Source organism: Manis javanica, chromosome 8 (genome assembly GCF_040802235.1).
Source record: "Manis javanica isolate MJ-LG chromosome 8, MJ_LKY, whole genome shotgun sequence".
NCBI classification, from domain to species: Eukaryota; Metazoa; Chordata; class Mammalia; order Pholidota; family Manidae; genus Manis; species Manis javanica.
Genome location: NC_133163.1, coordinates 44,974,980 through 45,001,664, shown reverse-complemented (window position 1 = coordinate 45,001,664; position 26,685 = coordinate 44,974,980). Strand labels below are relative to the sequence as shown.

At 44.0% G+C, this 26,685-nt stretch overlaps 1 protein-coding gene across 6 annotated transcripts in view; it reads left to right on the top strand.

Moving 5' to 3' along the window:
• The window catches only part of SAMD4A (sterile alpha motif domain containing 4A), a 197,351-nt gene that overhangs the window by 127,423 nt on the left and 43,243 nt on the right, over positions 1-26,685 (top strand). For 5 of the 6 annotated variants that reach the window (XM_037016614.2, XM_017648675.3, XM_073211224.1 and 2 more), the window contains one exon: positions 17,758-18,021. The exons of the other annotated variant lie outside the window; for it this stretch is intronic. In XM_037016614.2, coding sequence (XP_036872509.2) covers positions 17,758-18,021 — 264 coding nt within the window. The remainder of the gene's footprint in view (positions 1-17,757; positions 18,022-26,685) is intronic. 6 annotated transcript variants of the gene reach the window in all.

The following is a 26,685-nucleotide window of genomic DNA, read 5'->3' as shown; positions in this document are numbered from 1 at the left end:
AACTCTGCTAAGTTTAGCAGGGTAATTTCCATATCCCAACTGAATAGTATTTACAAGTATTGTTCTAAAAGCCAGTGCTCACTGCAAGTACAAAAATGGCATCTTTGGGTAAAAATGACCAATTTGTACATTTGTTTGCTCTTAGCAGTGTAGCTCCAGATTCACCTGGAATGTCAAAGCATTGTGCGCTCAACTTCAAAGTCAGAGTTTTTGACTCCCAAGAGTGTCTCTGCTTTGGGCATGAGGCTCACAGTCGGATTGAGGCCAGCCAGTCCTTAAGTCTAGAGCAGAGCTGCAGATTGGTAAACCTTGTTGCCTAGCTCGCCGTTGTTCAGGACTTAGTATTGTCAATACTCAGAGAAGGCAGATGTCTTACAAGCAAATGATGTCTTGCTTGAAGGCTTTCTTTTCAATCTATAAGGTTTGTGAAAAAGAATTTAAAGCTTTGCTATGGTCACAGTTCTTTCCCTAATTTTCTGCTGGTGGTCTTCTCTCTCTAGCTGGAGAAAGCTGCATGATTTTTATTTGCTTCTAGAGTTATTCTCTTGCTCCTCTTCCCCAGCTACTCAATCTGTATGAAGTTGAGAGAGCAGGCTGATTAGGGGGTACTGGAGAAGCAGCTGATCGGAGAAAAGCTCTTTAAGCACTCGCCTGGGATAGCTCAACACCAGGGTCATGCTCGTGACCATCTCCTCATTCACGTCCACACGTCTGCGTGTGAGCTGCCTTCCATCCTTCTGCAGTTGCCAGAACAAACTTTTTAGGAAGGTCACACAAGAAATAAGTGCTTTTTCTTAAAGGACACACCAAGTAAAGGATTTCATGTTTTCTTCTTGGGTCTTTTCACACTAGAGAAACAGCCACAGAGTAACCAAGAAAAAAAGATGTTTTTTCCCTAAACAAGGCTGTGTAGTTTTGGCTGCCCCTATAATTGCTTGGGAGGAAGAAGCTTTAAATACTCACAGGTCAAACTCGCAAACTGGTGTGACTCCAAGGGCTGTTAAAATTCCTCAGCCCAAGAGATTGCTTTCGTCTGCAGTTCAGTTTCTTCCACTTAACTTCATCATATTGGGTAAATGTTTTATTTCCAGAGATATTAACCCTATGAGACCACTCTGCCACCCTCAATGGCATGGCCTGAGAGAAATGAAGCATTTGCTAGGGTAGGCCACAAAGAATCCTAACTTTGGAAAACAAGGGTGTGAAAAACCCCCTTCCCCCTCTGTCTTTCCCCTTTTTATTTTATATCAGTCAGCTTAGACTCAGGCCCTTGGAATCATCCAGACTGGAAAAGATTTGAATGGGTCTTTGGCTGAGGTGTCAGAACTCTAGAAAAAACCTGCCGGATGCCCAGATTTATCTTCAACTTAAAAAATCTATAGAACCCCAATGCCAAGTCTATCCAACTGGAACTTTGGTGAAATTTCTACCTCAAGAAAGTCTCTGATGGTCATGAATATCCCACTGGGAATCCCATCTCTAAGCCCATCACAGAGTGGAGTTGGGGTCTTCCTTTGGTGCTGGAGAAGTTTGTTTCTAGGATTGAAGGGAGAGTTGAGGAAATGACCCTCCACCCCTCCGCATTCCCTCCTTTGTTATGTTCTGGTTAATTCAGGAACATGTGCTGGTGGCACAATCTGGCAAAGTACCTAATAGACTAGGTGGCAGAATCAGAGTCCAGAAAGAAGAGCTCAGGCAACATGCAGTTCATAGCACGTGCCTTGGAGTCAGACCAACCCTGGGTTTGAGTCTCAGTTCCACTGATTACTGTGTGATCTCAGAGAAATGTCTTAACCTCTCTTGGTTTTGATTTCCTCATTAAAAAGGGGGTAATAATCACCACCCATGTATGACTGTGAAAGTCCTCTGGGTCTAAATACAATATTTTTCTCGAAGATATCCTTGGGTACTTATATCCTCCTACCCCAGTCCTAGTCTAAAAACTTATGCTCTTTGAGTTCTAAGAATTTTTCTCAAATTTTAGAAGTAGTTTCCTTTCATTCATTTTTCTGTCTTGCCTCTTTCAGGAACTCCTTTTAATTGCATAATAGCTCTTCTCTAATGATCTTCTAATTTCCTTAGTTTTTCCTCTACTATTTTCAATTTTTTGTTCTACTTTCTGTGTGATTTCTATAACTCTATCTTCCAAACCTATGATATAATTTTTAATCTCTGCTATCATATTTTCAAATTGTAAGAACTCTTTCTTGTTGTTTGTTCCTTTTTGTATTGCATTCTGTTCCTGTTTCATGGGTGCAAATCTTTTCTAATATCTCTGAAGACATTACATTTGAGTTTTGGAGTCTTTTTCTGCTCCCAACATTATGGTTCCTTGGAGGTTCTTTTTCTGTTTGGGGCCTGTCTCTCAAATAAGAGTCCTTTCATTTAAGAGGAAGGCACTAGAACCTTATGTGTGTGAATTTCACCAAAAGGGTATCAGTAGGGACCTGGCCTCATTGTTTTTTTGGTGGGCTCACACATACCACCAGCTGTAATTCTTTTCTCATAAACTAGTCTGTTTCCCCTAGAGGAATCTTTGTCTCCTCCTGAAGGATACAGGCCTGGCTTCAAGGGTTCTAGGGGATATGAGCGGAAAGGAGCTAAGATGACAGTCACCTGGTTTTGTGGGGTGGTGGGATAATCTAAGAGTTTCCCTCTATTTTAGACATGCTTTCTTTCAAACCTCCCATTTTTGACTCTTCCCTGCACACCTGCCTTTAGAGCTACCTGGTCTCTAAGTCCTGAATTTCTTGGGAGTTCTGCAGCATGAACAGTCATGTTTCCCCTTTCTATATGCATACATGTGATCTTTCTTCTATTTACTGAGTCAGTTGTCCCATGTCCTTCTGTTTACAAAATCTTATTGACTACATTAGCCTGCTGATACCCCCTGTTGTCTCCTATCATCTTCTCTCCTGAATCCTTTTCCTTCTGAGTTTTTGCCTTTGCTCTCATTTTAGTGAGTTTCCAGAAGGAACAGAGAAACACCTGCATAAATTAGAAGTCTATTTTATTTTGTTTACTTGTTTTTTATCTATCTCCTCCACTTGAATATAAATTCCAAGAGGTCAGGCACCTGATCTTGTTCACTGTGCAGCACTCCTATTGTCTAAAACACTGCCTGGCATATCGTAGATGTTGAGTAAATACTTGTTGAATGAATGAAAGAAGGAGTGTATGCATAAGTGAATGACATGTAATGTGGATCTCTTTGTATAATGCCTGCAGCCCAATAAGTAATAACTAAATAACTATCTTATCCATAATTATTTCAATCTTTGAGGATTAGGTAGTGAAATAAAACTTTATGCTACTCATAGCCATTGGTTTTAATTGGGGATGAATTTGCCTCACTTCAATTAAACCTTTAATGGGGAATGTCTGAAATACCTTTACATGCCCTAAAACTCCCGTTTCAAGCTTGTACTTTTCCTAATAGTGATTTTCCCATCATAACTCTGGATAACTAACAGGATATTGCCTGCTTCTGTTAAGGCAAGGTCTTCATTTGGAAGGTGAGAGATGGCCTGAAGATCCCATTGTCTGGTAGAAGGATTCCTGGAACTAGATAGAGTTCAGTCCTTCTCACTCAGTGTTGACCTTCAGTCTGTCGACTATCTCCCCTCAGTTTCCATGGTCTTATCTGGAAAGTACTCTGAGGAAAACAGAAAGATTGGTTAGATGATCTCTGAAGTTTTTTCAGGCTTTAAAACAACAGACTCTGCAGTTCTGCTAACTAAAATGTCGGTTAATAACTATAAAGTGTCAAATAATAAATAACCGTGTGTCCCAGGTCTTAAAATAGTGAATCCCTGTTAAAATGCCCAGTCTTTTCAGCTGATAAATTGGTTGATTCATTAGATAATTAGGTATATAAATGATGGCTTCTAGGTCTACATATAGACATCCCAGTTGTAAACCTCTGCATAAATCTATTATCATAATAAAAACCACAGATAAATAAATACAATCCAAACTGATTAACAGTACTGAATGTATGGGGAAACAAGTCTTCCATGGGTAAAGACTTTGACTGAAGATGAGAAGGACAGGCGCACAAAATGCCCAGACCTGGAAAATGCCCAGACCTGGAAAATGCCACCCCACTGTGAAGATGCAGCAGCTCTGGTTCTGGAAAAACCCCAGTGGCATACCATGTTTTTGGAGGTCCTAACTCCTGCTGCGTTTGGGTTACTGTTGTACAAACCTATAGTCCTCAACATTCGGATTCTGTGATGCATTTCTCTGGTGTTAAGTGAGGGGTAATCTGTTTGGGATCACTGGTCCATTATTCTACTCCTCTCTGTCCAATGACATTGATATGAAGACTAGCAGTCATTGATACAATATGAGTGATGAAGACAAAAACATCAAGTCTCTAGTCTTAGGTTCAGTATCAGCTTTGTTGAGTGAACTGGGTAGTCACTGTATCTCTAGGCCTCTGATTCCTTAACTGATAAAATGGCAAGGGGCAGAGGTGGATTAGATGTTTCCTAAATCATACTTTTAAAGTACTCCCTGCTTTAAAGTTCTAGAATTCTGAAATAATTAGAGAATAAATAAATGAGGGAACCAAATTATAGTATTACACCTTCCAGTCTTCTGTAAATAATGTTCTTGGAGAAAGAGGCCAAGAAATGTACACCATCATTAAAAGTCCATTAAGACCAATTCCATTGGCCACCTAACCACAGCAACATCTACTTTTCAATAAAACGCTGGCATTGCTCTCTACCAATTCTCTTGAGGTCTTGACTCAGGAATGAAAAGCTCTATACCCATTTCTTCAGGCACCTGGTGAGTCAGTGTTCATTTCAGGGAAGCCATTTTTGAAGCACAGCTTTTCATTTAGGGGAACATCTTGGTTATCTTATATCTTTAAAGGGAAAAAAACCCACCTAGGTTGTTTCTCTTAAATCAGCTGCCCCTCCGGCATTTAATTTAAATGGAAAAGATCTTCATTTGGCTTTTTTATGCAGATGCCTGCCTGTCTCTGCCCACATACCACCCACACAAGACCAAAACCATAAGCTTTGTGAGCCATTTGGGGAAAGCCCAAATGGAAAAATGCTTTCCATGTGGTTGAGCAGGTGATTTCTAACTCAGTTCTAGGGATGTTCACGCTCCTCAGGGCCATGGATTTTAAGTGACCATGTGGAGCATACTCGCAGCCAGGGCAGCAAGCAGCGTGTGCATTTACCACAGCAGCAAGACAGGAGCGCTTTTCTGACTTTCAGGTTTTTACCCTGATTCTGTCATTCCAAAGCAGAGCACCACAGTTCAGAGAGGCTTCTTGGTTCCAGTGCATCACCACTTCCTCAAAGACTCTCATTAGTCCTTAAAATACTGTGGCAAATTAACCAAACTGAAAACACCTAAAAGTTTTACCTCCTTCAGCAATTCTTCGTTTTCATGCAAGTGTTACTAGACTATCGGCGGGGCTTCACGGCTCCTAGCTGCTGTGTGCTTCGAAATGATAGAAAGTGATGGCTTAATAAACGATGAAGGTTTATTTTTGTTATTTTTTCTATTTATTACTTTATTGATAGATGCTTATTATGTTAAAAAAAACAGTTTATATACTGTTTGCCCCTGTCCTGCCCTGTCTTCTATTATACCTTTTTTGGCATCCATCACCCTAGTGGCCATTCAGTGCCCTCTGCATTGACATGTTTACTAAGTGTTGAATGAGTGAATGAATAAGGAGGTTAGCTTTAACTTTTTTACCAGGAAGATAACAGCTCATATTTTTTCATTTCAAAACCATCTTCCCGTACATCATCTTAGCGGGCCTTCGTCATCCTCCCTAGCGCCCAGCATATGCCCAGCATGGGGCAGATGCTCAGTGGATGGATGGATGGATGGATGGATGGATGGATGGATGGATGGATGGATGGATCAATTGATCTATAAGGCAGGCAGCATGTGATCCCAGAGCAACCCTGGGAAGTAGGTAGAAGGGTTATTACCATTGTTTGAACTATTTTTCAGATGAGCCCCTGAGACCCTCCTCAGGGTTTTGGATATTCAGTGTCAGGGCCGAGAGTCTAAGCCTGGGCATTCTTTCTGCTGTGAGAAGCAGGTTCAGAGTTGGGCTGAAGAAGGCAGACTGGCAAGTCAGGGAACTTCATCCCTTCCGAGCTGTCTGATCTTTGACCAGTCCCTGATCCTCTGCACTTGTGAACAGTGCAGTTTGGGGAGGGGCGGTAGGGAGACATGATAGAACTACCTCGTAAGGCGCTAAGTGAGGATCAGGTGGAGCAGTGTGGGTCTGTTTGTGGCTGAGTACCTGACACTCAGCTGGCCTCAGCAAACAGTCGCAGTGACTACCTTGTCCAAATGAGAATAGCACTGCATGAAATGCTAACAATAACATCATAGAAGATTGGTTCAGGGAGGGGTGGGGAGATCATCCCCTGGGCTGCAATGGCATTTACAACGAGTGCCTTCAGCTTTTAGAGCTTGGCACATGGTGGGCACTCAACAAATGTCTGATGAATAAATGAATGAACTCATCTAGTCCAGCCCCCTTGTTCTGCATATGAAGAACCCAATGTCACCCAGCCACATAATAGCTTGAATTTCTAAATAGGATGGAGGTACTTAGAATTTTCAATAAGAACTTCAGGCACTCAGTGTTGCTTACCAATGTCAGGACAAAGAGGTCTTAGGAGGAGTTCTGGGCACTAAAATCTAAAGGAAAAGAAGGTGATTCACATGCCCTGACCCTCCAGAGAAAAGAAATGAAATGCAAATACTTAAAGTGTGTGGGAAGAAGGCAAGACCAAGCTGAGTGTGACTCAGAGGAGGGCTCTGACTGGGGCCGGGAAGAGTTTGGGAGTGTAGATGAGGGTTCTGGAAGAGCAGGGGTGACACTCTCTTTTGTATGACAGACCGTGGTGGGAAATTCTTCTCTTGTAAATCTGTGAAATACTATCAACTAGTCAGAGATCTTTCTTAAATCACACATAATACCCTGAAAATGCTCCATATATATCATTAGATTGGCTAGTACTTTGACTTGATTTTTTCCATTAGCAGTGTTGTTTCTGTTAAGGTATTCTTACTCTGACAACTAATAATATTTCTGTAGCACTTTATAGTTTGCAAAACACATTTAGCATGCATTAAATGATTTTATGTTTTCTAACAATCCCATGATGAAACCTTTGTTATCTACTAATGGGGGGAAACGGAGGCACATAAAGGTCACGTGACTCCCAGCCCAAATCCCAGATTCTCCAGACTTTGGCAAGCCACTTTTGTTGGGCTTGATGCCACCCCAACAACCATGAGAGCAAGTGGCAAGCCAGCAAGTCAAAGCTGGGTGTGTAGCCAATTGCATCTTCATCTTGAATGTGCATGCAAATCTCCGGAGATCTTAAAGGGCAGGTCCTGGTTCAGCAGGCCAAGGGCGAGGCTGAGAGTCTAGCCTTGCTAACGAGCTCCCCGATGATGCCGGCGCTGCTGGTCCCTGCATCTCACTCTGTGTTTGCTGAGTGCAACTTGGTTAAGCATTCAGCGGCTGAACCTGCAGACTAAGAGAAAGTGTACCCCAAGCTTTCTGTGGCTCATTCATGTTCTGAGAGGACCTCTGACTAACTTATGACGCTGTCTTCCTGCAAGAGTAAAATGTCCTAAACAAGAGGCAGGCACTATTGCCCAGTCAAAATATTTGTGTCAGGAATCTAGAAATATCTGCCCATCTATCATTTAGGTTGGAATTCTAGTACCAAAATCTCATTTCTTCTGCCTGGAGAGCTGGGCAAGAGTGGTCAAATCCTTGGCCGGAGAGCCTGAGCAGGATTCTGCACATGACTCCGAGGCAAACAAGACATTGGTGGGAGAAGTGATGATTTGTATGCTGCCGTTTAAAAGCCACTTGAAAAGTAAACAAGATGCCCATTCTTTGGGGTCATCTTGTGAAGACCAGACAGAAGCAGGAGCCAACTGAGAGGTTTGTGTTGTCCAGGATGTGGGACAGGATTTGGGGGAAACACTTAGGCAAGAAGATAGCCTGAGATGTTTCTCAGCCTGGCTAGCCATTAAAAACACTCAGGCACATCAAAAAGTAAAAATGCTCCTATGCCACTACTGGGATTTTCAATTACCTGGTTGGAATGGGGCCTGGGCACCAGGATCTTTTTAAAGGCTCCAAGGGGGGGTTAAATGTGCAGTCAAGTTGAGAACCACTAGCCTAGACAAAGCTGTGGCAAATGTGACAAAAATGTCCCAGGATGGGAGGTGGAATCAGGAGTTTGTATCAATATACACCTATAGTCAATTCTCATCATTTGCAGTAGTTATGTTCTATAAGTCCCTGTGAACACTGGATTAGCAAATACTGAACCATTGCTTCAGGGAAAATGTAGGGTTAGTTTCTTGCAAGTCTCACAACATTTTCCTCAGACAATCAATACATTAACCTGTGTTATGTGTCATTAAACAATCATATTCAATATATATTATTGATGCATTAACAGTGACTTCAAGGTCAACAGAACTATAACTCATGCCTGAACAAAGCTCATCTAATACGTCTATTTTCTCCATAAGAAACATCATAGCCTTCTTGCACTTAGGAACATCAACCAGCACTTCAGCATGCTTGGGGCCTTTTTAAACAGCAGCATCACCAAAGGAAAACACCAAAATTAGAAAAATGTGGCACCAAGCAGAACTCAAAGGCCACTTGTGTAGTATGAGAGCTGACACAGCAAGGCAGAGCAATGCCTGTTCAGCCTCAGCTGGGCCGTGTGCAGCACGGACTCCAATTGTTTGCCACTCTGAGTATATCCATGAATGGCCATGAAAATGCTGATAGCATTTATTTTCAGGTTACAAATAAAGTTTAGCAAATAGGTGCATTTGCAAATATGGAAATCTATGATATGGAGGATCAAAGATGTATAAGACATCTAATACAGGCACACACTATACAGTTTGTATGGCAGGTAATGGGAGACCCAGAAGTAGGTGAGGAGCAAAGAGAGCTGACCTATGGATCTGAGCTGGCCGTCTAGTACAGCCCAGCCCTCGTGATTACCCTACAGCCTGTTCTCTTTGCTGCCAGGACCAAAGGCTCCAGACCACTCTCCCATCTCATGTCCAATAAGATATAAATGCTGTTCAATTTCTGTCCTTCAACTAGAACAGTCCTGGGGGCTGAATTATGCTGAGAACCTCATGCTTGTAGCATCTCTGGAAGTCTTTTATTGCAGGACTGATTTATAATACCCAAGTAGATGAGTTGAGAGCAATTACATAAATGCTGTTTCTCTGGGGTATAGAAGAACGGAACGGTATAAATGAAAAATGCGGTGCCAAGTCAAAAATTCAAATCGTTATGTGTAATTACAGACCACAGTAAATCAATTTTACAAACACAGTACCAATATCACTGTGTTCCAACACCCATAGGGTCTGGTTATGACAGTCAAAATTTGAGAAGGGACTGAAGGTGAAGTGAAGCAGAATTGGGATGTGTGAAGCCTCAATAGCTTGCCTTGAATCACATGGTGATTCAATCAAATATAATTAAGAAGCCAGGAGAGCCTAAACCATCCAATTTCTCTTAATTAACAAAAAAATCATCTAATTAGCAGTATAAGCTCAAACTGTGGGGGTTTTTTTGAATGTTCATTTATGTGTATTGTTACATTTGACATTTAGATTGAATGCTTTTATGAAAACAAGAACCAATTCCCTCCTTAGTAAATTGCTCTGCTAGCTGCACTGCTGACAGTCTCCAGTTCTCATTCTTCTATCAAGGAACTAAGTTAAGAATTAGTCAGGACTATATAATACATTTCTGATTATTTATAGCCCCTCTCCCAATACTTTAAACAAGAAATTATTGTTATTTGATCAAAGGCTCAGAGTTTTACACTCAGAGAAATCCTGGCACTGGTTATGCGTTTGGCTGGTGCTGAGTTGAGACTCTGATGGCAGGCATCTTCTGCTGAAGCTGGTCCTTGCCTAATTAGTGCCATTGCACTGAAGAGCCACCTTGCCCTCTTATCCAAGAGCCTTTAAGCTCCAGCAGTAGTGAGGACCTTTCCTGTAGTTCAGGAGTTAATAGACAAGGGTTAAAAATATCCTATTAGCCCCTTTCAAGAAATTGACCCGCATCTTCTCCAGGCAAGTGTTGCTCCTAGTGTTGAGATAAAAGGATACCCTGGTGATTTCTTCAGTGACTCTGGCTGTGTCCTTGGGACTGATGTTCTGAGGGGTGCTTGGTTGCTCAGTCATGAAACACTTGCTATTTGTAGGTTCAAACTTGGATTGCTTTTCTGGTACCCACATTCAGCAGTCTGGGAGCTGTTAAACAGAGGATGGACACCACGTTTTGTCAACCGGAGAAGCACTTTCTGGATAGGCATGTGAGCTGAAATTAACAGCAGTCACAATTTGAGGGTTATCTTTTTCAAAGAAAGGGGTAAGAGGAAAGCCTTATCATCAACCGTCTATCTTTCTGAGTTTCTCCATTATTTCTCTGCCATAAACACAGTGACTGGAACATTTTTATAAATACATTGGAAAACAAAAATGGAAATACTGCTTAAATCCACTCCTGGCCACTTGCTTGACTCAATTATTTTCTTTATTTGGTGCCATAAACAAGATGATTCAAATTCTGAAGCTCTGCCTAAATTCATTTCTGGACATCTTTTTACTCCCTAGGTGGGTAGAAATTCCATGGACAAACCTAAGGGTTAAGTACTAGCCAGAACAACAGATATGAAAAGAAACATAATGCAGGAAAGGAGAAGTTAACCCAATATGTAGGAAGTTAAAGCAGCTGGGTTGATCCCACAGTCCCTTGAATTGGCTTAAACATCTGCTCCAGGGGTGTCAGATTACTCCGATGGTGATGTCATTGGTTTTGATAGAATGGAATGAGAGGACTTGGGCAGTTTCCTTTTAGGACTGCTTGATTTGAAGATAAACTTATAAGATTCTGATGTCTGTAAAATGTATACATTGGTTCCTTGTCTAACTCATTTTATAAACAATGACAATATAAAGTCAAATAGCAGTTATCTAAAATTGATTTTCTACTGGATGACACCCAGTTATGCCATGATAAAAACTGACAAAAGAGGACAAATGAACTATACCAAAGATTAATGCAGCAATAAAAGTCTGCCAGAAACATTCTAATTTACTTCTCAAAATCCCAAATATTTAAGTGATAATGTGAAGGCAGAAACATACATCTTTGCTCTGCCCAAAGGCTGAGCTGACTGTGGAATAATAAGAGCTGACCCCTGTAACAGGGACTCACGTTATTACAAAAGCCTCTCCAGGTGCTTTTCCCTGCACCAGAATGCTTTCATTTCAACTGTATGAAAATGAGATTTAATGGGGAAACGAGATTTAGCATTCTGTATTTCTCAGTCTTGCTGGGACGTTCTTTGCGGCTTTATCTTCTAGTGTCTCCCCATTTGTTTTGTTTTGTTGCACAGGCAAATTATGTTTTCTCTTCCCAGAGAACGTATGGCTTCCTCTTTGGGTTAGTCGGGAACACCCCGTCCTCCAGCCACATCTTTCCTTTGTAGTGTGTACTGTCGTCTTCCCCCAGAATGAGGTGGAGTCTGAAGCTGTTTGGGGGAATCATCTTCTGGTGTCCAGATGTTGTGAGCAGTGGTTTTCCAAACCTTTGGACAAGAAGCAGAGAGCAAGCATGCAGAACTGAGGCATATAACCTTCCAGATTTGCTTTTAATCTATGCCCTGAAGCAATGATGGCAGAGCATGTCGATTTTAACCTTAGTAATTAATACCTCCCTTCCTCCCCCCTTCACAAATCTGTACTTGGCCATAAATGTGACTGGTGTTATTTTGTCTTTTTTTTGCATGATGTCACTAATCAAATACTCTGGGTTTGTTTTGTTTTGTTTTAATGTATTCTTGCGGTACTATTAATCTTTTCTCCCCCAAAGATTCCCACCACAGGGCCTCAGATTACTGGTGTGGCACCACAAAACCAACTAAAGAAGAGGAACCCCGGGTCTAATGTCATTTCACCAAAAAGCCTTGCAAAATGTTGGCTTTCTTGTTCCTTGAGGGAAATGCCTGGAATTGCTCATGGTTGGGGGTTGATGTTAGCAGAACTCTAATCTCAGAAAATGGAAAGCTTTTAGTAGCGTTCTTTAGATGTTCTGAAATCTGTGTTCTCAGAAAAGATTCAGATGCCTCACAAGCAGGCCTAAACCCAAGGGAAGGAACAGAAACACCCTCCAATAACTTTGAAACAATAGCTATAGCTATTTTGTAACTGACAGTGGGTCGATCTTTTTCTCCTTTACACTCGACAGATAGCAATCTATCTCCTGCAGCAAAACTTAAGTATTATATGCTGAAAGCCCTCAAATTGGTACAGCCAACAAAGGTTTTACTGATAACCTCTGAATTTCTTTGGGGATTTAGCCTAGAAAATATTGCAAAAGTACATCATTAGCAGCATATAAGTAGAACATGCCCTGTGCTCTGTCATAGTATGTTTACACACATAACGTGTACTGCCAGACTAGGGAATTGGCCAAAACCTTTTAATTCAGGAGCGAAATTCTAAGTTAATATCTTAAAATAACAAGCAAATTCTTAATTTCCTCATTCTACTTTTTAAAATCTCTAAATTGGAATGAGTTATTTCTGAAAAGTTTAGTTGTGTTAGCAAATGGGTCGAGTTCTATCATATGAGCCTATGGAATTTGAAAAATGAACAAAGCACAGGTTTTTTCTGTGAGAAGGATAGCTTCTTGAACTAGAAACAGAACCTGGCATAGGAAGAAACCAGGTTCAATTTGCAAATCATGTCTATGTGGCAGAACTCACAAGGGTGTGATGAAAGTACAGGTTACTTGGCTTGGTGAAAGAAGATGATGTCAGGAGTGTGGGAATTCTTAATGCCCTTATTCAAAAGGAAGTCAGCTGCAGTGGTCTAGATTCTAGACCCTAGAACCAAGTGTTCAGCTCAGAAACAGGTGGAAACACATAGTGATAGCAACGATCAGTAGTGGTTATCTGAATTTGAGGAGGCAGTATAACTGTGGAAGGCATACAGAGGACCGTAAGCAGACGGGTTCCTGAGGCCACCCATATTGTCCATGGAACCCTCCCTCAACGAAGACAGAGAATAACTATCATCTCCATCATTAAGTCCAGGCCCCAGTTTTTAACACATAAGAAAACTGGGATCCCCATAAAACAATATTTATATTTCAAATCTGCTGATGAAAAGAAATGACAAAGAAGAGTAATGAGTTCAAAACATTTAAATTAATTTATATTTTATTAACCTTAATACTCTCTACCTACATGTAAAAATCATTCATAACACAGTATTTCATCTACTAGCAGGGCTGAGTGCATGTAGGGATTCTTAGGTCCTCCACTACCCATGGGCCCACAACTCATAACTTAGGAATTATTGAACTATTTGCTCTCCAGAGGACTTCCAGCTCTGAACTGTTATGAATCAATGCTCCTAATAATAATAATTTTTAAAACATAAGTTGCATTCACTGTGTAAATTTAAGGAGAACAAAAAGGTATGCAATGTGTCTTTGAAAGCTCTCCATTAAAGTTTGTTCAGATAAAGTTTCATAGTTGAGTTTCATTTGTCTGGACTGTTGACTTATGAGGATCACTTCTGTCCTTGACAGTGAGGTTATAAAACTTAACCTGATAGTGAACCAAGGAGATAGTTGGGCCAGTGTCCCAAACCTTCCTCTTTCTACAAACTCTCTTCCTTGTCATGTTAGAAGGCAGAAAAAAGAGTTATACCTAATTTTCTTAAAAGACTCTATCCTAAAAAGTCTTTTCCTGAATCTTACTTCAATAACTAAAAATCAAGACAAAGTCAAGGTTGGTCAAAGGAAAGGGGAAGGAAATCTGATTTCCAGGCTTTCAAGAAAAGACTTAAAATAATAGAACCCAGAGCCAGAAAGAATTTTCCTCAAGAAAGGCATTGAAAGGAGTCTCACTAAAGATGCTCGGAGATGAAAAATCGTAAGGTTAGAGGTCAGAGAAGCTGGCCAGCCCTGAATGGTACGACACAGTTGATTGCCAGATTAGAAGACCCTCTGTACACAGATCACACTGCTCCCCTGCTGTAGCAAGATTATTTTTAGCTGCTTTTTCCATATTTCAACTAGACTTACTCAATATTTATTTTTGGTTCACTTGAATTTATAAATGTTCCAAAAATCTCAATATTCTATTGACATATGTATACATACATATGTATATACATTTATACTTAACATAGGTATTTCTAAAAATATAAGCAATATTGAATCTATACTTAGGCAATATTAACTTCTGGCTTCAGGTTTTCAAGAGCAAAAGAGGGACAATTTTGGTCCCCTGAATGATTTTTAGTATGATTTTCAGTATTATGAATCTACCCTGAAATGTGCTGTCACTCCACCCTCACTATTATTAAGTCACAAATACAATATAAATTTAGGACCTCAGTTCTCCTGGACTTTGCCAGTTTCTAATAGACATTGAGATTTCTTTTAAGGTGTACTTGATTCTACCATTTTTGAGTATGACTCTGGGGCAGCTTAAGTCTGAAGGAAGTGTTGGCTGGTGTCCCCTGTACAGCAGTCAGCGAGCAAGAACATTCAAAAGGTCTGCCTCCAGCTAGAGTCATTCTGGGGTGGCTGACACACAGTGAAAAGCTTCTCAGAAGTCTGTTTTCACTGCTCTCCCTTCTACTTATAGGAAAGGGATTTTATTTACTTATTTAAACCTAAATATCCATTCTCCCTCTATTACCACTCCAGATGAGTTCTTTTGGTTAAAAAAAAATGGAGTGATGGGGCCATCACCAGGACTTTACCTCTGTCCACCTCATTAATTCCGCAACTGTGTGGCCTATTTCTTGCACTTATATGCCCATGGCATTTGCTATTTCCTCTGCTGCTTTGTGCCAAAGAAATTACTCCAGCGCGCAAAGCCACACCAAAATCAGCCTCCCAGCCTCAGTGCTCTTTGGTGAAATGAGGCATTTGCCTGGAATGACTTTGCTTGGATTTAGGCGTGGTGCTCAGCCTGGCTGTAAACCCACAGCCCTGTCTGCAAATCAGAAGCGTACTGTGAGGCATTTTGCTTGGTTGCTACAGCAGGCTGCCTCCTAAAGAGACATTTCTGAGTTTGGTGCCAGCTGTGGGAATCTTTGCACTATAGATGGGGTTGAGAGGGGGGAGTGGGGCCTTCGGTAGGAAGTCACTGGGAAAGGCCCTGGTACCTCAGGTGTAACTGACTTCTTGTTAGAGGCAGAGGCTGAGTGTACGCCATATCTCCTGTGACTTAAGTCAAATTCATAAATATAAGAAGAAATGGGTGTAGGTCCCTATGAATAAGTCCCTGTAAGTCCCATTAAGTTAGGTACATGTTTAAGTCCATTCTCAATAACCAGTGGACTCCCCAAGGATGCCCATCATTGGAGAGGTAGTGTGGATTTTGAGAAGCTTTAGGAGGAAAGAAATAAACTGGCCCCATCCAATAATGGAAATCAGCTGCTGCCTAAGTATTGCTCTCATCATCCAAAGATGGGGGCTCTCTCGGCAGCTTTACCACCCATGGTTAGGGACTCAGTTATCACCTCTAGCCAGGTGAGGTGCTAAGGGTTCTACCAGCCCCAAGCTGTGTGTCTCCCTTTGGCAAAGCCTGTTTTTGTGGTTGGGGCTCACTCTAATCCTGGCTGTGAAGAGGCGCCCCCATTTCCACTTGGAGCACATGACCTAGCTGGCACCATTCAGAGCATCCACCAGATATTCTGAAATGGTTGCAGAGGTACCAGAAAGCAGATGTCTAAGCCGGAATGTTCCAGCCCTAGGAGCAGCCCAAAACAGGTCTGCCCAATTTTATGTAAATACTTGGACAGGCATGAAATGGATTTTCTGGATGTCTGGCTTGTCTTCCTATTGGCTTCTCTCTTTATTTTTGCTGATGCTTCCTTTTTTTTTCTTTCTTTTTTTCAGGCTAATTCTGATCCAGCCAGGTAGCAATGCCTTTTCCAGGGAGCCTTTTAAAGAGTTTCTTCCCCAATCTATTTAGTGGAAACACAAGTTATTCAGCCTGTTCCTGTTAGGCTCAAACACATTTTTTAAACATTGTTCCCTTTCATATTTTTAGGTTAGATGGTAATTCCTTGCCTTTGATAGAATCTACCCAGATTAGAAATTCCTCAGGTTACAAATACTAACTCCCCCAACCCCCTTTTTGTTAATATGAAGTTTCTAGCCTTTCTGAGAGTCCCCCTTCCACACACAAGGCTGCCCTTCTCACTGCATGAAGGCAGATGGAAATATTGACAATAGAGGTGTGAGCCCTATTGCTCTTGGGGCCTGGTTAATGTCAGCTGACCAGGAGTAGCCTCACCACTACCGTCCCTAACATGTGTTTTGGAAGCACCCAGCCTGTTGGCTGTGGTCTTTATCCTTTCAGGTGGGGGCAAGGTGATCTGCTGCTCAGGCCTTTATGTGGGTGCTGCCCCACCAGAAAAGCAGTGTAACAAAATGTAGAACTTCTCACGTTGGGATGTCAGGTCTGCTTACTAAAAAAACAGAAAGAGAGGAACACCAGTGAAGAAGTGAACTGGGGAGAGTACATGCCTCATTGGAGAGGACAGAGCCTGAGATGGAACTTAATGGCTTCCCTGAAAAATGTTTAAAAGTGCATGTGGCTCGATTCCATGTTAGTGCTCTAACAGTCAAAATAAACTGGACCTGTTAGGAACCAGTGCTAAGAGAATGTTATGAATAGACTTATTCTGTAAAGTTGTCACTTTACACGCCCAGAAAAACCAACCAAGGGGAACGTCGGCTCCCTCGGCGTTGATTTTGGTTAAATCCCTCTCTTGAATGACCTCAATTTAATTTGGCTAGTTATGTGAGTTTTGTTGCTTTTTCCTAGTTTTCTGAAAAAGAAATTAAAAAATGGGGGCTATGCAGATGTTGTCCACTGTGCGGAAGGGCTGAACATGCTGGTAAAACCATTCCCAGCTTACTGAGAGCACCTCCCCGGCTTCTGAATGAAAGCCTTGTTACCTGGGAGCGTTTTCAATATAAAGTTTGGCATCAACCTGTGAAGCCAAGGGAAAGAATTGGCCCTTTTAACTACAGCTGCCAGTGCCCCAAAACCTGGAGTTCATGCTAGTACCACGGCCCCTGGCTGGGTCTGGGCCCCCTTCAGGGTGATAGTTCCCCTGACTCCTGGTTGGAACGACCCGTCCACCTTCTTCCACTCCAGCCCAGCAAAAAGCCCAAGCAGTGACCAGCCTGCCTGCCCTTCACTCAGTCCACCTAATGACATGGGTAATGTCGGGGTTTGTGTGTTTCAAAAAAAGAATTGTCCAGTACATGTTCTCTTCACTCTCAGCAGATGGCCACTTTCCCAGGCTGTCAAGCCTCACCTGATTTATAGCCTACTGCTATGAATCCTGATTTCTACAGTTAGAATTAAAACCCTATCCCAACCCACAATGGCTAAGGCCAGATGTGGGGGCACTATGGGTACAAACTCCTCGGAGAACCTCAACCCACCAAGAATCACAGACAGCATCCTTGTTAACCACCCCAAAGGGAAGGCCCAGGCCAGGCCTGTATTCGACCTGCTGTGACCACTGACAGGGTCGTAAGACAGTTAGCGTCCTCACTCAGGGTTAAAGGTACTGTGGGTTCTTCTGTGGCCCAGGCTAAAGTGGGGGGAATAACCTATTTCATTTTATTTTTTTTTCCAGTTCTCTCAGGCCAGGCACACCACAGCCCTTTGAAACGATCTGTGTCCCTTACCCCACCCATGAATGTGCCAAACCAGCCTCTAGGACATGGATGGATGTCTCATGAGGACTTACGAGCTAGAGGACCCCAGTGCCTCCCATCCGATCATGCCCCCCTGTCTCCACAAAGCAGTGTAGCCTCTTCAGGAAGTGGTGGGAGTGAACACTTAGAAGATCAGACCACTGCTCGTAACACATTCCAAGAAGAAGGTAGTGGTATGAAAGGTGAGTGACTAAATGAGAAACCACCGGGAACACAGCCCCTTCCTTTACCTGGAGTCAGAAGGGAAAGAGCTAGTCCGCAAGCCAGTTGCCCTGTGCTCCCCCACACACCCATGCATCCCTGGCCAACCCCCAGGGCTGACCGTGTCCCAGGGCTGACTGCGTGGAGCCCCCTTCTGGCTGCGTGCGGAAACCTGGGAAGCAGGGACGAGGGCAGGAGAGGTCAATGGCCTCTTTTTTTTTTTTTTTTTTAATGCAGTGACTTGAAGACAATTAAATGAGTCACAAGTGACAATGACAGGACCTACTGTTTGCATGTACCTCTCCCAGTCTGCCATCTGTAAAGACGCTGGGCTGTTCCATCCTTCCTTCTATCTTGTTGCTGTGGCCAGGGAACTGTTAATAACGTAGCAAAGTGAACCACAAGATTGTTTTTAAATCTCTTGATGCAGAATCATAGTAGTGCTGCCTTTCTCCCTTTTCCTTTGATATCCAAAGAAACCTTTAAACCCTTTTCTCTGCGTCTGTTTAAGGGACATGAAAAAAATAGCACTGAGAATCTCTGACAGTGTTTTAAGCCTGATAACAGATTTACATACAGGGGATAAAGGCCTTTTGTGCAAAATAAATAAATGTTCCTACCTTGCCCTGTAAATCTATCCTCTTCTAAAGATACTCATCAGGAGTGCAGATTTCCAAATTACTCATGATAGGTTCAAAGAGGATACAGGCATTCTGTATTTTTAGACAGCAGTTGTTCAGGACTGGGACATCCTTAGGGAACGATGCTCATCAGAGACACATTAATAATTTTGGATGGAGAAACAATAACAAGTCATTGGGACTAGTTCTGAAAGCACCCTTTTTGCTGGCATTATAGTCCTAAGGCTTTGCTATTTCTGATCTTTCCCTGAAAAGGATAGTATTGACATAGGGGGCTTTGCACTGAGTCACCCCACCCTGCTGTGGAAGCATGGCAGCACACGGGTGCCAGTTGTAAGAGAGCACCAGGCTGAGAAATGGAGCCTGTCCACTAGGGGAAATGAAGCCACTTCCCTGGAACCTTCCTTGAACCTTCCTTTCAGCTGCTTAGAGAGAGAGAGAGCTGTCCTCCCACCGCCCCCCCCAGCCAGGTGGATCCTGTGCTGAGCACCCAGAGCAAGTGGGGTGTGTCTTGATGTTTTCCTCTGATGATACATATGCATGGGTCTTTGAGGTGTGTTTAACAGGCAGTAAAAACAATGGCTCATTTGGCATGGAGAGCACGTGTGTCTCCTCCTCCTTCACAGTGTTCAGGGGAATGTGTCATAGTCTTGGACACCTAGCAAAACTCATTTCTGAGTCCATGCTCTGTGTTTTTGTGCTCCAGCAGCTGTGCCCCCAGTGATGGGGAGCAGGTGAGACCCAGCCATGTTTTAGGTTAAGCCTGCCACTGGGGCATCCAAGCACCCAGGGAGGTGGAGACCGCTGCTGCTCAGGCTAGCTGCTTTCCAGGCAACGAGTGTCTGACCGCACGTTTGCAAGAATGCGTATGCGCAGTTCTGACTGGTAACTGTGAGAGGGGGCCTCAGCCTGCGCTGAAAGGCCATGAGGCGCTTGTGGGAAGGCCGTGCTCCAGGACGCAGAGCTCTCCCAGGGAGGAGTGCTGGCCCCAGGGCCTAGCCGGGCGGTTTTGTGTTCCTTCCTTTTATCTTTTACTGTCTTTTTTCAGCCTTAAAGTATACCTTAAGCTTTTCTCCCAAAGTAGGTAAAGGTGTATCATTGCATGGTGGCATTTTTTGGTGAGAAATGAGTTAACGAGGGCACATTTTTTAAAGAGAAGTGAATGAGAGAAAAACTGACTGTGCTATCCCTGTTTGAGAATAAAAGCCGAAATATTCCAAAGTTCAAGGAATGTCCTCTCCTATATAAGGTTCTTAGATCTTTCCTTTAGAATCAGTGAGAATTGTCTCCTCAGAGCTTCTTCAGTCAGCAAATGATGCAGACAGGCACTTACAGCCAAGATTTTCTTCATAAGCTTGTGCTGTGGTCAGAAAATGGGCTGTGTGGTGACATAGGATTCTCATCTATGTATATCCTCCTTCTGCTGACCTATCGAACTGTCCTTCTCCGAAAGAACTGGATTGAGAATCAAAGTATTAAACACCTTAGCAAATAAAAGGGCAAACCATATTTGAAAGAAGGAACATGAGAGACAATGAAGGATTCTATCTGTGGGAAAAGTATGTTTGCATTTCAACGGTGGGTCAAGCACTAGCAATGCCACACGTGAGAACAGCAGCATCCCCGCGTGTCGGGGGCCGGTATTCATTAAACCCGAGGCGCTCCTCCAGCCGTGCCTGAGGATGTCTTCGCGAGGCGGCCGCTGCTGCATGCCTGCCATCCGGGTCTCTCTGTGCTGGCCTCCCAGGAGCGTGCCAAAGAGGCAGCCCTGAGCAAGCCTTCCCAAGAGGTTATCATTTGAATCCCTTGTCCAAGACCAGACACAGGTTTAAAGATCCAAATTAGTTCATACTTTCTGAGAAATGAAATATGAAATCAAATGAAATGCTTTTAGAGGGAGCCAGCTCTTCATCTCACATACACATCATCCTTCTTGTGACCAGGCCCTCCGGTGGGAGTGTCAGCCCCTCAGGCTACTTTCTGTTCCGCCTCAGGATGCCATCCTCTAATTGCTGCTTTTCTGGTTTTTAAATGCCCTCTGTACGAGAACCACAAGTAGGATTTGGGGGAGTTCCAAATCTCCAGGGGATGCACGACAGCCTTCACCCTGCACCTTGGGAAAAGAAGAAGAAGTCACCCTAATTGAGCTAGTGTGACTTCATCTTTCTCGCCAACAGCTGTGCATACCTTGCGGTAACACTTGTTCATCCATTCCTTCCTTTTCATCTAGACAGACTAGCCAGGTTGGGCTAAGAACTGTCTCTTAGGACTGTGCCTCTTGGGTCAAGAGTGTGATGTAAAAGCTCATGGCCCAGCATTCTTGCTTCTTTATTTTTCACAGACATGGATCTTGCCCCCCTTTTTTTCTTGGTGTCAGCACTCCAAGCCGGAGGCTGTCACCAAGTTCTCTCCCAAGCAGACCAGTGCCCCAGAGGATCAACAGCATCTGCGTGCTTCGCTCTGTCTTTCCTTTTATAGTAAATGCCCACCCTGAAGAGGTAAGTCAGCTCAGGGGCATGGACTGGATGTCTCTTGTGGGAGGGGGGTCTCAGACTAGTATCTCAGGCTAAAGCAAGAATGGGCTTGGCTGCTCAACTAGAAATTAATGAACCAAAGTGGGAAATTGAATGGGAATGTTTAAAAATTCCCCTTTAGCATGCCCTGAGGAAGCTGCTGGTTACACATGTTGGGATCAAATATGCTGGTTGTGGTTTCCTAAATTCACTTATCCTTGCTCTTTGCAAACATTCCATTGTGATTTCTCCCAGGGGAGACACCCTTGACTGAGTTGGTACTCACCTACAATATCCCTCCTTCCCTGGGCAGTGGATGAGTGGAACATGCTCTTACCCCTTCTCCATGGGAAGATGGGGAAAAAGACATTGCCATAATTTCCTAGAAGGAAGAGAAAATATAGAAGGGCAGAAATCTGCTGGTGGAAGAAGAGCATTTGCCTCTCATAATAGCGACATGTCCTCAGAAATAAAGTATAAACCCAATACCCAGAGACCATTAAAGCCAAGGCTGTTGATGAATGATGTGGCCATGCTATGTGGGAGCAGAGAGAAGGGAAGAAAGACTGATTAACAGTCTTCACTTTTGTCCTCATCAAGTCACTTGACTTTGGAACACCTGCTGAGAGAGGCTTTGGACTAGCTACTGGGGAGACAGAGGAGAAAGAGATTGTTCCTGCCTCCAGGGCTCGCTATCACATGACCAACAGACAGGGACCTGAGGCAGGGGCATGGCTGTGAAAACGTCTTGGACTCTGGTCCTGGGTTGGGGCAAGCACCAAGGAGGGCCCTACCTCATTCAAGGCTGAGGGAAGTCAAGGAAAGTTTCTGGAGGAGCAGAGGCCTGGAGCTGAGTCTCAGAGCATGATTACAGGTTAGCTAAATATAGAAAGTGAGAGAAGGGCATTCTATACAGAGGGAAGAGCATGGGTGAAAGCCTGGTGACGAGACAGCCTAACCAAGTAGATCTGATGGCCTGAGAGTTAGTGGCACATGGGAAAGGGGTCTGGAGAGGGAAAGGCCAGGCTTTGCAAAAGATTTGGCACTGATAGAAGCTGTTGAAGAAATTTAACAGCAGGACGACCTGCCTAGATTTGCACATTAGAAATAGGACCCAGCAGAAGCGGTGAGGGCAGAGGGTGTGTATCAAAGTGCAGCAGTGGGTAGGGGAGGCTGGGTTTGGAGGTCAGCTGGCAGGTGGGTGTTATTTCAGTAACTGAGGGGGAAAATGAAGTTGGACCAAGGCAAGCAGCAGTGAGAATAGAGACAAAGGAGTGTGTTTGTGGGATCTTTGTGAGATAGAATTGAGAAAGTTCTGAATTGAATATGGGCAGTGGCAGAGCAGGAGGAATTTAGGCTGATAGCCAGGGTTCTGCCTGGGACACCTGGATAGCTGGTGGCGTCATCTACAGCAAGGAGCATAGAGGAGAAGAAACACACTGGGGCAACAGTGGGGGGCATGGTGAGTGTGGGAACCTGCAGAACATTCCAGCAGAGGAGTCCAAGCCAGGACCGCAGTGCACCGTGCTCTTGCCTGGCCCGGCCTCCCTAAACCTGGGCTCCTCTTCTCACCTGGGCAGTTTAAGCATTCTGCCTACCTGTAATGAAGCACATGTGGAGGACTCCAGTCCAGGTTTCTGGCTTGTAGGGCCCATGGTGTGAAGCCTCAAAGAGTGAGAAGCTCCATGACCACCTTGTTGCAGTCGTCCGTGTGAGAGGATGGAGAATGGGGGTCCATTTCTCTCACTATGAGCTTCAGCCTAACTGCTGTGAATTAGTATTAACTGTGTGTGCTTACAATATGTGGCATTATGTTCATACAAAAATACAGAGGTTTATGAACAGACATGATAAAGGCACAGGAGAGAGCTCTGGCTCCAGTAACCTCGACAGAAGCATAGCAATTAAGAGCAGAGGGACCAGTGACTGTGAAAATATGCTGTTTGCCTTTTCCAAGGAGTCTTTTTAAGATGAAACTTAGGTAAACTTTTTTTCTCCATAGCAAAGGAAATACACTGCCTTTTCTTAAATGGCCAGTTTGGGTTTTGAGTTGCTTTTGAAATGTAGATCTTTCAACCTCTGCCTGTCTTAGAATGAGATACTGAGAGGTGTGATCTTTTTTAAAACAAAGGAACCTGTCAGAAACCTTTTTAAGAAAGGTTGTAAATAAAGCATTTCTGAGGGCCCCAGGGGAGTAAGTGATGGAAGAGGAGAGAGAACACCTCTCCACTTGTGGCTGGGACACTGTTCAGCATGGCTGTCATGGTCACAAGTCACTGTTCTCTGAAGGTCGACTTTCTAGGTGCTGTCTTGAATTCATCCAACTTCAAGACCAGTATTCAGTAGATCTACTTCCCTTTCTTTATCCCCAAATGTCAACATATGACCTGCATGGATAGGTCCCAATGGGCTCAGACTTGTGCTGCCTCTTTTCAGGTAGGCTGAGAAGCCCTGGTGTGTCTGAAAAGCAAATCTTCAGGACTCCCCAAACTTCTAAAGGTCATGAGACTTTCACCTGCCATTCCTTACCAAGCATGTGTCCTCAGCTGAACTGCTTTACAGACTGTGCAGGCATGCAGAGGGCAGTTTCCAGTGCGGAACCCAGCTGCTACTTAATGAGACAAAGCAGACTGCATGTAGAACACCACCTATGAATGTCATATAGCTAATGGAAACTGCAAGAAATTTAGTCCCCCTGTTTATATCTAACCCTTCTAAGTGGGTATTTTACCCAAACTTGGCCTTGTCTGTGCCTGCTGAGACCCATACATGCTCCCCTCCAACATGGAACCCCTCCTGGAGGCCAGCAGGGACACCTACTAGGACCAAGGAGCACACTCACAGCTCGTGGGGACTAGATACCAAGCTGCCTTCATTCTTTTGCTCAGAGGCTGGAGGGAATTGGGCTGCTCCTTCTGCTCCAGCCAAAAATAGAAACATACTCAGTAATCTTGGGGTTGCTAGAATTCTGCTCTTCATTTTACAAAGAAATTTTTTCCCTTTTGCTTCCACACTGAAGAATTAGTCCCTTCCTACCCCTCAGTTGGCCTTCGTCTTCTTTCCATCAAAGTCAAGATGCATCATAAGCTGCAGAGAGAGAGAGAACTGTTTGAGATTAGCCTGGCTCTCTGGTGAGTGGAAGCTGCTCTTCTGTCGCAGGTACCAGGGCCACCACAAGTGAGGCTTCTTGTGGAAAACGAGGCTGTCCGTGTGTGCAGGGATGCCTTATTACCTTGCCTCCTATCATGGGCCCTTCTGTAACACTGGTTCCACCATTGCCTCTTGTGGAGCCTCCTTGTTTATGGGGCACATGCTGCACGGCCTGTTGACCTGATGGCATTCGTGGCCACTCTGGCAGCAGGCATTTGAGAAAAGCAGTCCAAGTCCTAATTGAAAGCCTAGCTTCTGTGTGAGCTTTGTGTGCACCACAAAGCTTCTCTGCACTGGTTTCTCCAGACTTTAAAAGGGAAATAGAAATCAGCATAATTGGAAACTTGATCCCATTGGGAAAGAGCAGCAGGGACACATAGAGCATAGAAAAGATGAGTGTGGCACTATTATGAAACACGGCCGTGAGAGGATAAACCACTTCATAAGATCTAGAAGGAGCCTCATGAAGGACAGACACGGTGGCCCTGGGGCCCACCCTCTGCACACATCTACAGTTTGGCTTTTCCTCCTCAATTTCTTCCTCTTCCCACACCTCCCCCTAAAAGCCTGGCACTCCCAGGGCTCTCCCTTGGCTCTCCCTGTTCTCACATTGTCTTGCCAGTGGGTTGCAGCCCTGGGCAAGTTCACTATATGGATTCAATGTGACCAAAGAAATGATAGTAGAACGTTCTTGGGATGAAAGGGTTATACCCAAATTATTCCCAGGTGGCAGGTCAGTCATTAGAATCCCATCCACTTAGAGTGAGTCTGCATGCAGCAAGCCGGTCTCCACCTCTGGGCCTCTCTACCTGTGCAGCCATTTCATTCTCTGTCCTTGGCACTGCCACCACTCCAGCCTCTGCTCTGCTCTCCTGCAGCCTTGCAGCCATGCTACTGTGTCACCCAGAGCCCTGGGCGGAGCTCTTTGTATAGAGTTAATGACGAGTTGCCCACATGTGTGTAGTGAGCTAGCCAATCAGGGCCAGGTGAGAATCTTGGCCTCAGGAACTTCACTTTCTCTGCACACACCATGCTCTTTCTCTGAGTGACCTCACCCTTTTCTGGGGCTAAAACAACTATCATATGCTACTCACAGGGAAAGTGGTTCTCTGCCTCAGAGCTTCACCAGTTGGCTTCTCCACCTGGAGGGCTCAAAGTAGTGATTCTCACCTGAACCTAAAGTAGAGTTCACTCTCTCTCTTGTCACCCCAAACCTGCTATGCCCCATACTTTCTGTCTTACCAGCCTGGACAGAGGAACTGTCTTAGACTCCTCTCTCTCTCTTACACCATGTTTTTCTCTGACCTTCAAGTACCATCAATTTACCTCCTTCCCTTCTCCTCTGCCACTGCTTCCCTAAGCTGTCTCCAAGGGCTTAAACTCATCTCCTGGCCTCCACTCTCATATCCTCAAGTCCAGCCTTTACACTGACAGCCATTATTTTTCTAATGTGTTCATCTGATTGTGCCTCTGCTGCTCCAATTTCAACAGTTCTTCATCACACATAGGTGAGACCTACCCACTGTATTTTAACATTATGGGTCCCAGTCCTCTTGCCCCACCTTGTTTCTAGCCATTTTCTATCATTCACCCAACTGTTTCCTCAACGCTGAATGCTCTAATGGCTCTGTGCTTTGCTTGTATGCCAGCCCTGCTTCCTGCGATGGCTTCCTCAGTGTGGGCTGCCTGGTGACTCTGGGACTGCTGCTACTGTGAAGCTGTCCCTCACTCCCCAAGGCACACCAAAACAGTCATTGTTCTCTTCCCCACTGGACCTTTGAGCAGGCCTAGCACTTGTCCTGCAACTATTATAATTTTTTGTATGAGCCAGCCATTCTCTCTGGATTAAAAGTTCCTTGATGGCAGAGATATGCCATAGTAGGCATTCAGTAAATGTTGAGTGAGCAAATATAGGATGCCCATACTTGGCAAGAAAGTCAGTCCAGCATATAGCAAAAACATCTTTATCTTTCTCACGCTGCATAAGAAAGTGACTTTCTAGTCTGGGATCTCCATTGGCAGGCTCATCAAAAGCAGCCCGGATGAAACTAAATGGCTGTGTGGCAGCCAGCAGTGAGAGCCCAGGAAGCATGCATCCCTCAGTCACGTATCTGCTCCTCCAGGAAACACCCCTGCTGTCTGCATCTTCCAGCCATAGTCACAGCTTTGCAAAATGAAAAAGGAAGGTCTGAGGTTAGGTTAGGTGATTCTCAGCTTTGCATCAACCTTGTGGCATCTGGGCCATGAGAAAGGACCTGAACTTTTAGAATGTGTCCCTGGCTTACAGAATCTAGCATCCAGGGCATTGGTACTCCTGGCTTGGGAGGAGTGCAATGGCCCA